At 34.8% G+C, this 12,500-nt stretch overlaps 2 protein-coding genes across 2 annotated transcripts in view; one reads left to right on the top strand and one right to left on the bottom strand.

Moving 5' to 3' along the window:
- LOC119597455 (gamma-aminobutyric acid receptor subunit beta-3-like) overlaps window positions 1-1,664 on the top strand; it is a 12,049-nt gene extending 10,385 nt beyond the window's left edge. Inside the window, exon 10 of the mRNA XM_037947028.1 lies at window positions 1,623-1,664. Coding sequence (XP_037802956.1) covers window positions 1,623-1,664 — 42 coding nt within the window. The remainder of the gene's footprint in view (window positions 1-1,622) is intronic.
- Window positions 1,665-4,067: 2,403 nt separating this feature from the next.
- LOC119597638 (structural maintenance of chromosomes protein 2-like) overlaps window positions 4,068-12,500 on the bottom strand; it is a 17,349-nt gene continuing 8,916 nt past the window's right edge. The window contains exons 10-24 of the mRNA XM_037947232.1: window positions 12,184-12,359; window positions 11,899-12,017; window positions 10,745-10,883; window positions 10,464-10,610; window positions 9,764-9,968; window positions 9,321-9,442; window positions 8,918-9,056; window positions 8,299-8,492; window positions 7,892-8,035; window positions 7,559-7,753; window positions 6,419-6,619; window positions 5,900-6,016; window positions 5,229-5,327; window positions 4,892-5,101; window positions 4,068-4,699 (exon numbers count right to left, since the gene is read on the bottom strand). Of these exons, the coding sequence (XP_037803160.1) occupies window positions 4,565-4,699; window positions 4,892-5,101; window positions 5,229-5,327; window positions 5,900-6,016; window positions 6,419-6,619; window positions 7,559-7,753; window positions 7,892-8,035; window positions 8,299-8,492; window positions 8,918-9,056; window positions 9,321-9,442; window positions 9,764-9,968; window positions 10,464-10,610; window positions 10,745-10,883; window positions 11,899-12,017; window positions 12,184-12,359 (2,342 nt within the window). The 3' untranslated portion in view covers window positions 4,068-4,564. The remainder of the gene's footprint in view (window positions 4,700-4,891; window positions 5,102-5,228; window positions 5,328-5,899; window positions 6,017-6,418; window positions 6,620-7,558; window positions 7,754-7,891; window positions 8,036-8,298; window positions 8,493-8,917; window positions 9,057-9,320; window positions 9,443-9,763; window positions 9,969-10,463; window positions 10,611-10,744; window positions 10,884-11,898; window positions 12,018-12,183; window positions 12,360-12,500) is intronic.

Below are 12,500 nucleotides of genomic sequence, written 5' to 3' on the forward strand. Positions count from 1 at the left end.
AGAAGACTGGAGATGGTAGAGGGGGAAGGGGAGGTTGAAGAGAGAAAAAGGCAGAGAGAAGAGGGCAGAAAAGAGAGGGGAGTCAAGAGGAGTGAGGAGAGGGGAGAAGGAAAGAATAGAGGGGCAAGAGTAGGAGAGAGGGGAGAGGAAGGAGGGGAGAGGAGAGGACTATTTTGGTCTGGTTCTCTGGCGGATTTTGGAAGAGAAGGGGATTGTGGGCGTAAAAATATACATAATAAAAATATACATAATTGCGATAATGATAGTGATAATGATGATAATAATAATAATGGTTCTGGTGACCATAATGATGATAATAATGGTGATAGTAACAATTATGATAATGATAATGAAAGTCATAGTTGTAGGATTGGTAGAAGTAGTGATGATGATGATGATAATGATAATTATAACATAATAATAATAATAATAATAAAATAATAATATTGATAATGATAATGATAACGATAAAATAATAAAAATATAATAATAATGATGAAATAATATTATAATGTAAATAATAATTTAAAATAATAATAATAAAACAAACAACAAAATAATGATTGTAAAATAATGATAATGATAAATCACATCATTTCAAACTCACAACATCCCGACAACGAATACAAAAACACTCCCAATCATTTTCATAAAATAATGATAATAGATAATTAATAATAATAATGATGTGATAAAATATGATGTAATAATAATATAATAATAATAATAATAATAATAATAATAGTAATAATAAAAAGTAATAATAATAATAATAATATAACACATAATGATCTTTCATATAATAATAATAATAATAAAAATAATAATGAAATATATATAATCACCCCAATAACAATATCAGAATTGATTATTATTGTCACCACAACCTTCATCCTCCTCTTCGTTATTAATACTTATTATTATTGAAGATGTATCCAACCCCCCCAGTAAATACTTTTTTCAAGACAGTTGATGTAAATTACTTTGATTTAGGTTATTTACTTTAAAAGGTATTTGGTCCTATGTATATGGTAATCCTTAATAATGATATAAAAGATTTGATCGTATAAAATGTGATGACAATTAGTTGGTAATCATTAGTACTAATGAATATATAGTGATAATAAATTTATGCATATTATCAATACTAGCACTGAATTTGTATTAGGAATGAAATTATCAGTGACATAGCCTGGGGGTGCAGGGGGTGATTTTCAATAATTTTGAGTGAACTAGATGATTTTCTTGCTAAGAAAACCCAATTGCTAAACTATACAAAGAAATATTTGCTATTCTAGCTTTGAGTATGAGAGTATCATTTGTTATTATGATTAATTCCAACTTATTCTGTACAGAAAATAAGAAATATCTGTTCAAATAATGATTTTTTTTTCTGTCTTTTCTCAGCAAACAAAAAAAAAAATATGGGGTCCCTAGAAGGACCTAATCTCTGGGACTTTTATAATAATGAAAGTAATAGCAATATCATTAACTTTAGTAATTAGTATTAGTAATTCTGTAAATGTAAATGCTTTCTTTACAATTAACAAACCCCTTATAATTAAACACACACACTGTGCATATATCCTACCTCAGCTATACTGACTGACTATTCCGAACAGGTAAGAGGTACCAGTTCCGCACGCAAAGTCTCCACGACCTGAACTTTACACCAAGTGGAAAAACAGATTGGAAACTCTGTCTCCTCGTGTCCTCATCGTTATATTCATTATTTTCAACATTATCTACTGGTCTTACTGGTTGTCCTACAGCGTCAAAGGCCACGAGTGAATTTCAAGAATATTGTGCAAGGGATTTTACATGTTACCATATTCTGATCATTTTAATGCTATATTTATTCATTATCTGAGGTCCTGATTACTCTCAATATTTTTTTCTGCCGAAAAGAAGTATAGTATTTGAAACTAATATTAAAAATAAAACTTTATAGCAAATAACATCTGAAAAAAAACTACAGCATTTTTCCCAACTGGACAAGTAATAACTGGGTATACAACAATGGCTACTAACTCTGCAGTATGATAGTGTATAAAACTTACCTATTAATGATTCACAGTGAATCAACTGCAACATAGCTTATATTAATGAAAGGTTTAGTGTATCTGCTCTATTTTTTGTGATAGTGAAAAATAGATGTTTAAAATAGATGGATTTTTACTATATGGGACCTACCCACAATTTAAATATATTAAGATGAATGTGGTTAGAAGGGACACAATTTTGAATGCATTATGTTGTTAATATGTAACATTAAAAACTATTATAAAAGTATTTTTCACTGTACATACCTACACAGCATTAAATTAAATGGAAAAGACTCTATAAGCCTAATAAGAGAGAAAGAGAGAGAGAGAGAGAGAAAAAGAGAAAGTGAAAGAGAAAAAGAGAATGAGAGACGGAAACAGTTCCGGTACAAGTATTAAGGGAGGAGTGAAATTGGGCAGCAATAGGTTTGCCAGAGAGGTCAGTCAGGATAGATAATACACAAGCTTGAGACTCATATGTAACTATGACATGGTGTGAATGATCAGAACAACTGCGTAAGGAAACTTTGCCTACTTGTTTTTGGAGACATTGTTGGAAGAGAAGGGTACTGTCAGAGTGCAGGGCTGTAACAGGAATCACAAAGAATTGATCCCACTTGTCTGAGGCAAAAAGGGTACTCAAAAGGTTTGCAGACAAGGAACCAGTAGAAGAATGAGGCCGTAGGAAGATGGGGTGGTATGGAGAGGGGTAGTAGTTTTGGGAGGACAATAAGGATGAAGAGTAGTAAAAAAGGGAGTAGGGGAGTAGACAATGAAGAAGACTACAGTAGGAGTGGATGATGTTGGGAGAGAGAAAGAGGTGTGTTCTGAAGGTTGAGTAATGACTTGGGTGGATGATTTGGAATGGATAGAGTTGACAGCAAATATCGAGGAGTGGGTATTAATATCAGTGGTCAAAGAAGAGGCAAGGATCGGAAAACCAATGATATCAAAGTCAGATAGGCTAGTTGATGAATGGGCAAGTCTTAATACCCCAAATAAGGGTAAAGAAAATCTTAATTATAAGCCATGGTGACAGTGAAATAAATGGGGAGAGGAAACAGTCTACCTCTCAGGGTAAGGGCTAGGCAATTAACCAAGGGGATACCTTGCCCATGGCTCCTAGAGGCAAAATTAATTGAGGCAAGGGCAGAGGTTCAAGGTAGAGGTCCTCCCCTACGTTGGGCCCTAGTCCTAATCTCCTAAGCCCCTTAACGACAACAAGCAAGGGATTAGGGAGGCAAAAGCTTCATGGCGAGCCTGAAATATGTGGAGAACGGAAAGAAGTAAGAAGTAAAGGCTGCATGACTAATCAAGGGAATACCATGTCCATGGCTCCCCAAGGCTGTTCAGGAATGATATAAAGCCAGCCTTTCATCCTTTCAGCACAGTTCTTACATCTTAGGAAGTGGATAGAATGGGTTGGAAAAGAGAAAGAAAAGGAAAGGGGGAGAATGAAAGATCATGTAAAATTAGCTAAGCCAAGGGCTGAGGCCCAAGGTAGGAGAGATCCCTAACAGTGGGTCTCAGCTTCTGTCACCTATGCCCCTGCCACAGTAACAAAGGGCATTGGATTGGGAGGGAGGGAGGAGGCTCGTGGATCATGCCAGTTTGCATAATACAGTATATGACAGATAAAACAAATAGAGAAGAGCACTTAACATACATGTTAGCCACTGTCAGTATTCAAATACTGTACCAAGTATTTGTAAGCAGTATTTTCTCTTAGGATGTTGATGTCTAGTCACATCCACAGCATGACTAGACCCTTGGCAGAATCATACTGGGATGTCTTTCCCCTAATGCCTTACTTTTCATACTTGACCCTGGTCAAATATTTATTAAATTTGATGCTGGATATTTCTGGGATATTAAGACAAATATCCTAAGATATATATAAATTTTAATAATTTTTTGTACAAAAATTATCATCTGAAATCTCTTCACTTTCTAATACATAGGCTCCTTGCAAGTAAGGGTCAAAGTAACATTGTTCCTTACTGGAAAGATAACCTAATTTCATTAAATCCTAGCGTCTTCAAATATGAAGCACATTACAGTTATCCTATCAGAGGAAAGACAAGCAATCTTTTGGAAGAATGTTATCAATTCTAAGCCACACATTTTGATATGTTTGTACCACAAAGGCCTTGACACATCACAAGATACAGTCACTCAGTCTCTCATGCAATTAACTTACAGCCTTTGCACTATGAACCTAGTACCTATGGACCATTAAATATTAAGTCATATATTCTAAGAATATACAGTTTCTTCAGGCAAAATAAAAGAAAAAGAAACAGAGCTCCAGAAACTGCATAGTATATACCTTTAAGATTGCAAAATTATGATTCATGTTAAAAAAAAACTATAATGCCTATCAATATGTTTGTACATTACGGAGAAATTATTGTGAAGTATTAAATACTTATATCAAACTTCTCTGTTTCTGATAAAAAAAAGAGTAGACAAGGAAACAAACGGACTGTGATAAAAATACGACAATTTTCTCCATACACTCATTTTCTTTTACTGGAGCCACTTGGAACATGCTGTGTATGTCGTGAGACGGTGGACATGCCATCGACAAACTTGGTCTTGAAGAGAACATTTGCATTATTAAACATACCATCCTTCAACGACACCACAATGAACTGAAACAAACAAACAAAAAAATTCTGATCAGTAAAAATAATGCATGATAATCAAGTACAATATTATGATGCACTTGATGATTAAAGATGGAAAGTTAAACCAAGTTAAAAAGCAAATGAAAGAAACCACATGACTATATATAAAATAATCTCATTCCTCATCAGTATTTCATCAAGCATAACTAAACTAACCTGTGAGTGTTTGAAGTGAGTGCGCAGCATGTTACCGATGTTCTGGGTGTGAGAGAGATCAAGAGCAGCATCAACCTCATCCAAAATATAGATGGGAGCTGGCTTGAAGAGCAGCAAAGCCAGGATGAGCGAGAGAGCAACCAGAGATCGCTGGCCTCCACTGAGCTCCGCCAAGCTCTCTTTCCACACGTCTCCAAAGGCCACTTTTACCTGAAAGATAAAGCTGCTACGTACAGAAAATAGAACAGAAAAGGAAAGAGAATGAAATGAAGAACAGAGTAAAAGCTGCAAAACAAAATAGAAAACCTCAATGATTTTCAAAGCATTAGGTTCTTACCTCTAAACCATCTAACACATCCATGCCGTCTGGTGGCTGGAGTTTTGCTTGCGTACCAGGGAGCAGCATGGAGAATATCGAGCCAAAGTCACGATTCACCTGAAAAGTGCAAGGTTTTGTATTTTTCTTTACACTATGAGTTGTAAATCACGCCTTTTTAAAAAGTGGTGCATAAAAAAGAAATATAAATATAAAACTAGTGCCTATAATTACCCTCGCTTAATCGGTCACAATTATAATTTAATAATAATTTCGTTTGATTCCATTTGTTACAATGGATATTCTTGGTGTGACATACTGTCTGTTTCATTTTGCTTCTAAATTATCCCCAATGTGCAAGGAATGGTCGGGGGCACTATACACTGGCAGTGTGGGAACTGAACACAGGTCAGCAAGATTGCTAAACGAGATTGCTACTGTTGCACCACACAGCACACAATATATAAAATGTATAGGCAAAAATGGGATTCTTAAAAATTAGCTCATAAAAAATATGTATATTTATAAAACCAGTCTATCATTACCCCAGCTTAATAGGCTGAATTCAACTTTTTATTCTGTTCATAACATTATAATGGTTTTGTAAGTGCATAGGAATCTTCTCTCTCTCTTTCTCATAAGTAACATCAAACATTTTATAGATCTAAAAATAATTTACAGCAATTCCTCACCTGTTCCCAAGCCTGTCTCAAAGCCTCTTTCTTCTTTTCGTCTAATTCCTTAATGACCTTCTCAATCTTGGCCTTGTCATTTTCTACAATCCTCTTCTTCCTCATCAAATCATTGTACTGCAAGCAAAAAAGAAAAAAAAAAAAGTATTTTCATGATAAATGGGATAGAAAAATGAAAAACTACTCTCCATGGATATTATCTTATGTTTACTCTTGTGTTGGAAAACTATAGAAGAAGAAGAAGAAGAAGAAGAAGAAGAGGAGGGGGAGAGGAGAAGGAGGAGGAGGGGAAAAGGAGGAGTAGACACACAAGGGTACGAGCTAGAAAACTGGATAAAAGTGGGGCATATGATCTAATGAAAAAGGAGAAATATAGATAAAGTACATGAAAAACAGAATGAAAAGGAATAATCACCAATGAAGAATACACACATGATACATCTGCATAAAACTGTATCAAACATTTTGCAAAATAACATAATTGCATCTCCAGCACACGTCCCCACAATAAACACAAACCTGTTCCTCAGCTTTGCCTAACATGTTCATAGCTCTCATGTTGACATTCTTAGAGAGCTTGGCCTTTGTCTCCTCCAGCTTGGCAATCTTCCTCCCAGCCTCAACCGGGTCGTTCGCTGTGAAGTCGTATCCAGTGTTAGGCTGGCCAAAGAACTTGCGGTCCTCGGCAATCCATTCATGCTCAGACAACATGTGTGCAACCTGGATAAGATCAGCTTTGTTATTCCATGTACAAGGGAGAAACTATGCAGGCACTTGAATGCATTGGCATGGGACTAACACTGATATAGCATAACTCTTATAGCCTTTTTTTCATTAACAATAAACAATGTTGCTGTTGTACAAATACATAAAATCTCAATATCTTAAAAAGTTTGATTTTGTTTATTAGAAGCAAAGAATCATGAAAAAATTTATTCAAAATGGAAAGAAGGATGTGACTACTTTGCAATTTGTCCTGAAAATTTACAAACATCACTTTTTGCTTTGCAAAATTGTAAAAACTTTCAAATGTATTTCTCTGATTCAGATAAATCCATTCTTTTTTCTTTTAACTCCTGCATATCCACTGTTCTTCATATGGATAATGAAAGTAATGTAGATTGAAGGTTCGTATCCACTGCAAGTGAGGTTCAGGTTTACAAAGTCAGAATGTCACACAGCTGGATATTTCTAACTATCATTGGCATTTACTGGTCTACATCCATGTTACCATGTCTTTTCTCTGACTTTAATTATACTAACTTCAAAATTTTACCTACAAGAAGTGATCATGCATCTTTAATATTACCAAAATGGCACAAATATTTTATATGAAATTCATATCAAGAAAAATGTGATGATTCATAATTCACAAAAATTGAAAAATCTAACTGAGACATGTTTGAAAAATATTAAGTAGTATTGCACTCCAATTGGGCAGCCAGTGTATCACTATTTCCAACTTAGAAACAAACAAAATGAAATGATGTTTCAAGCAGGCCTATTCATTGCACATGTTAAATTTTTGCAGCACCATGACAAAACATGAATAGCATTATCACTACTTATTCTCTTCAATACTATTTCATCATTTTAAATTATGACGACTTTTATTGTTATCAGGTGATCATTCTGAAAGAAACAAGACTAATCATCCACCTTATTCTCAGAATCCTTGGCTTCAGACTTGAGCTTTGATAACTTATGTTCCAGCTGCTTGACCTCCAGCTGTGCCTCATCACTGGACTTGATTATCTGCTCCTTGCGTGCTGCCATGCTATTGATCTCCTTATTCTGTGCACTCAGTGTCTCCTTCTGTTCCTTCACTGCTGCCTGGGCTTTGCTCACTTCATTCTGTTGATGCATATTGCAAGATTGCATTATAAACCAAAATGTCCCCTGAGGTTGAATTCCCCCTTTGGTATTACTTTTTATATAATCATGTAGACATACATGAACACAATACATCCCTCCATCAAGCACAAGACTTACCTTGCCCTCAGTGACCTCCTCTTCCAGAGAATTGCTCTGGACTTTATACTGTTCCAGCACTTCAACAGATGTGGCAATCTGGCTCTTGGTGTTGTCAATGCCCACTTCCAACTCACTAACTTCCAACTTCAAGCTCTCTTCTTCCTGTTTAATTGAAAAAGCATTTTAACTGAAACGCAGTGCTCTTGTGTAAAGAAGGCTGAATAAATAAATAAGTAAATAAATCTACTGTATATAAATTATTCAGTAACAAAATACCACAAATCATAAACAAAATATTCATCTATACACAAATACTTTCACAATTTACCTTAGTCAAGAGAGCCTTATATTTTCCTCTCTCTTCACCAAAATGGACATGAACCCAAAATAAAAATTTATGGGAAATAGTCTAGTCTTTTCCTCACCTGCTTCTTAAGGTTCCACTTGCTCCTTGTCTGTTCTGCTTTTTTCTTGCACTTCTCAAGTTCCACGTGTGCTGATTTTAGTTCCTTTTCTTTCAGGGCCTTTGCATTCTTGATCTTGTCCTCAATCTCTTTCACTTTCCCTTCACTCTCAATGTCCACCTGCCTGCACCTTTCTAATGTTGCCATGCACTCCTCTGCAAAGCAAGGATGTCCATGTAAAAATTATTTGGATTTATTAGCCACTTCAGCATGGTGATACCTAGATGGCATCTTTATGGTATCATGCTCGTTCCCAATGCCGAGCCCTATAATGAACTAGACACAAAATGACTTCCCAACTTAACCCCTCTGTCCAATTATCCATGATCATGCCTTTCCCTCTTTCCTGCAATTTTTCCCTGATCTCATAATACATATCTGGTGTAGTCTGGCAAGTTTTCTATATTTTTCTGCATGCAATGTATTAGCTACTTGCTGCTGGGCTAAATGCATAAACAAAAAAAAAAAAGATTCATAAACAGGGACAATTACAAGATATCTATGTAAAATAGAAGTAGCTGATAAACAAAGGAAGAGAAATAGTACATAGAACAAAATACTCTTTCTGCCAACTACTTACTCATCACTTCCTCAAGCGCATTGACCTCCTCCTGCTGCTGGTAATGAGAACTCTGTTGGATTCTCTGCTGACACAACTCAAGTTCATGAGAGCGGAGCATATACTGCTGCTTCACAGACTGATATTTATCTGCATTGCGCTGTAGGAAGAGAATTTTTATTTGCTTGTTTGTTTCTGATTGTTTTCATAACATCTTACAAATAAACAAGTGGGTATAAATTTTTAAAATCAGGATCAAATTTTCTCATAATCAAAGTATACACACTACAAGAATCAGCCAGTTATTGACAGTATTTAAAACTGTTAAGCATGCCAATGCATTTATTAATCTTTTCATCTCTGATTAAATTCTTTACAATAGAAGTTAAACAGAGTGAAGTTACTCCTATGAGAAAAAGAGTACCTGCAGATGCTGCAGCTGTTGTTCCACCTGCTGCAGCTGCTGGATCTTCTCATTAAGAGCATCTTGGTATTCTCTAATGGCATCAAGCTGGGCCAATACACTGCCACCTTGCCTTCTTGCACCTAAAAGAAGAATTGCAAGTATAATTTTATATATATATAATATATATATATATATATGTGCAAATATATGTTTCTGCAATCTATTCAGTTGTCCTATTAGTCATCAATAACAAAAGGTAGGTAGGTAGGGATAGGGAGGGAGAGAGGGAGAGGGAGAGGGAGGGAAGTATGTTACTCATGTGCTTAACAAAATCCTCCTATTACGTACTGAAATGTAAGCTTTCCAAAACATATAAATGACACAAATAAATATATATTTTTTATCCTCTGTGACAAAGTCTCACTTTTTTACACCACTTATAAAAGACCCTGAGATCTCACCTCCAGTCAGAGTACCAGCTGGATCAAACACATCCCCTTCCAGCGTTACAGACTTCTTCATGATATTCTTATCAAAGGTCACTCTCTTGGCTACATCCATATCACGGCAGATGAAAGAAGTGCCGAAAACCCACTCCATGGCTTTGTGCAATTCGCTGTCATAGCATACCAACGAGAGAGCAGTCTGCACATTCTCTTTGCCCACCTGTGAGAAATTGGAATGGAGTAAGTCCAGTGTATTACCATTACTTTATAATACTTTTTCATTCTTTACTAATTTTGGTTTTGCTTTTTTTGTAGAGAAAATGTAATACCCAGAATTCTTCACTACCACTCTCTATAATACTGAAGCTGAAGTGAATATTTTATAACAGAGAAAAACAAATCAATCTTAACTTCAGTAGCAGTCAATTCCAAGTTGTCTTCACAATAACAATCTAACCATACAACAATCCAGATCATGTTAATTTTGAAAGTTTATTTGAAAAATCTGCAATTAATTACCTATCAATAAAGTTTACTTAGGTAGCTATCCTTCTTGATTACTAACTGGATCATTTGTCTTTATATATAATCCATGTAATCCACCTTGGTGTCCTTCAACTTTGAAATCATATAAAACAAAATCTTGCTTCACAATTATTCCTAATATCAATAACTTTCTAATATAACCATCCAGTATTTCAAAAAAATTACTTACAATGTTTTCCGCATGTCTCACAGTGTTGGCATCAATAGACCTTCCAGATATTTTGTTCAGAGGAATAATTGTCACACGTGTCTGCAACTGCCCCTTCTGCAGTAGCTTTTTGCCAGTCACCTCTGAGTCCACAATTACATTGTAGAGCTGTAAGAAATATAGAAAAGCATTTATTTGAAGATGAAGACAATGACACAAGAAATGAAATCCAAAAATTTAATAAAACAGTAATCAATGGGCTATAAATGGCAAAAGTCACAAGTTATAATCACTAGTCTCACCTTTCCACCTGCTGTGACCTCTAAAGCTGTAGCAGTATTTGAGTCCCTCAGTTTGACAAGTTTACACACCAATCCCTTCACAGAAGACCTGTCAAAGTTCTTTTCAGGGTCACGGTAGTTGAAACACAGTTGTGGGTATCTGAAATTGGGGGAAAATATTAACAACTAATCCACATATATGTGATAATTTACAATAATGCTATAAGCTTTATTGGCCTTGCACTATAATATTTTATAGTACATTTTTTATATATATTAAATTCTTTACTAACTTTATAGGAGTGGTCAGGTAAAAAAGTGCTTAGTTACTGAGTAGTCAAATTTACTAGGCCTAATATTACATATTAATCTCATTTCTTGAATTTCCAGATAATATATATTTTTTATCATTATTATTATTGTTATTAACATTCTTCTTATTAGTCATCATAATTATCATTAAAACAAGGAATATATAACCTGGTAGTTCCACTTCCATTCAGCCTATTGAACCCAAAAATGAAATATACTTTTTCCCAAGAGTATTCTGAAAATTGTTAATGGTAAGGAAACTTTTTGTTATTATAAATAAAAAAGAGGGAATTTTTGTTTTACTTCTCATTATTATAACAATATCAAGTAAATTATACAAATAATTATGTATCTAGCTATATCTGATATCTCACAGCGCACTCTCACAATGGCTCCACCCCATTTTTTGAGTGGGTCAATCTGTGCAATGATTTATGGTAAGTGTTTTTTCGGTGGATTTTCTTTGAAAATGGTTCACTAATGACCTCAGTAGTAAAATAATAGAAAGCAAAACCAAGAAAAAAAAAAAAAAAAAAAAAAAAAAAAAAAAAAATATATATATATATTAAATATCTGCGATGAATAGTCAAAGAGGTAGGGCTCAGCTTGGAAGTTGCCATCCTGTTTGACTCATGGTTGATCAAGGATTTTTTTTTTAGCAAAATTAATAATACAAAACCACAGCGGGTAATGCATGTATACAAGCACTCCTGACCTCAAGGGGCTAACAAACTGAAATACTCGTGAAACCCCTGAAATATCAACGCCACCCTGTAAATTCTGAATAAGTAGCAAGTACAGAGCAACTTACACAACATCCTTAACAAAATAAGAATGAGAATAAGAAAGGCCGGTGCCCTCACCTTGATTCCAAGCCTTCCACTTTTTCGCGAAGGTTCATTACTTCGTTGTTCAATACCCTCCTCTGTCCTTCTAGTTCCTCCACTTTGCCATCATCGTAATCCAGCTTCTGAAGCTGAGTCTGAAATATCAATATTTATGTCTTAAGTATCATCTCCAATAGACAATAATTAATACAAAACTTTCAACTGAAGTAAAGAAAAAAAAAAAACTCCATATTATTTTATCTTGAGTTCATTCATGTGAAATGTTTAAAGAAACAACATAATATTAAAAGCACATCTGACCTCCAGGTTCTTGACTTCCTTCTCCATTCTCTCCAGAAGCGACTTGTCCTTTGCATAATCAGAAGCTGTGCGCTTCATCTCCTGCTGCTTCTTCTTCAGCTCTTCTTTGCTATGTTTCAGCTTCATCTCTGCTTGCTTGGTCTCAGTTTTGGCTGCAGTGATGCTGGCCTTGGTTTCTAACAGGGACAGAGAAAATGTTTATTCATATAACAGTAATGACAGTGTATTAAAATATGCCAGATGGTGACAAACTTTTTATAACTGATTCTCATGTGATTAATAATACCAATAATAATAATAATTAAAGCAAGAAAAAT

Source organism: Penaeus monodon, chromosome 39 (genome assembly GCF_015228065.2).
Source record: "Penaeus monodon isolate SGIC_2016 chromosome 39, NSTDA_Pmon_1, whole genome shotgun sequence".
In the NCBI taxonomy this organism is placed as follows: Eukaryota; Metazoa; Arthropoda; class Malacostraca; order Decapoda; family Penaeidae; genus Penaeus; species Penaeus monodon.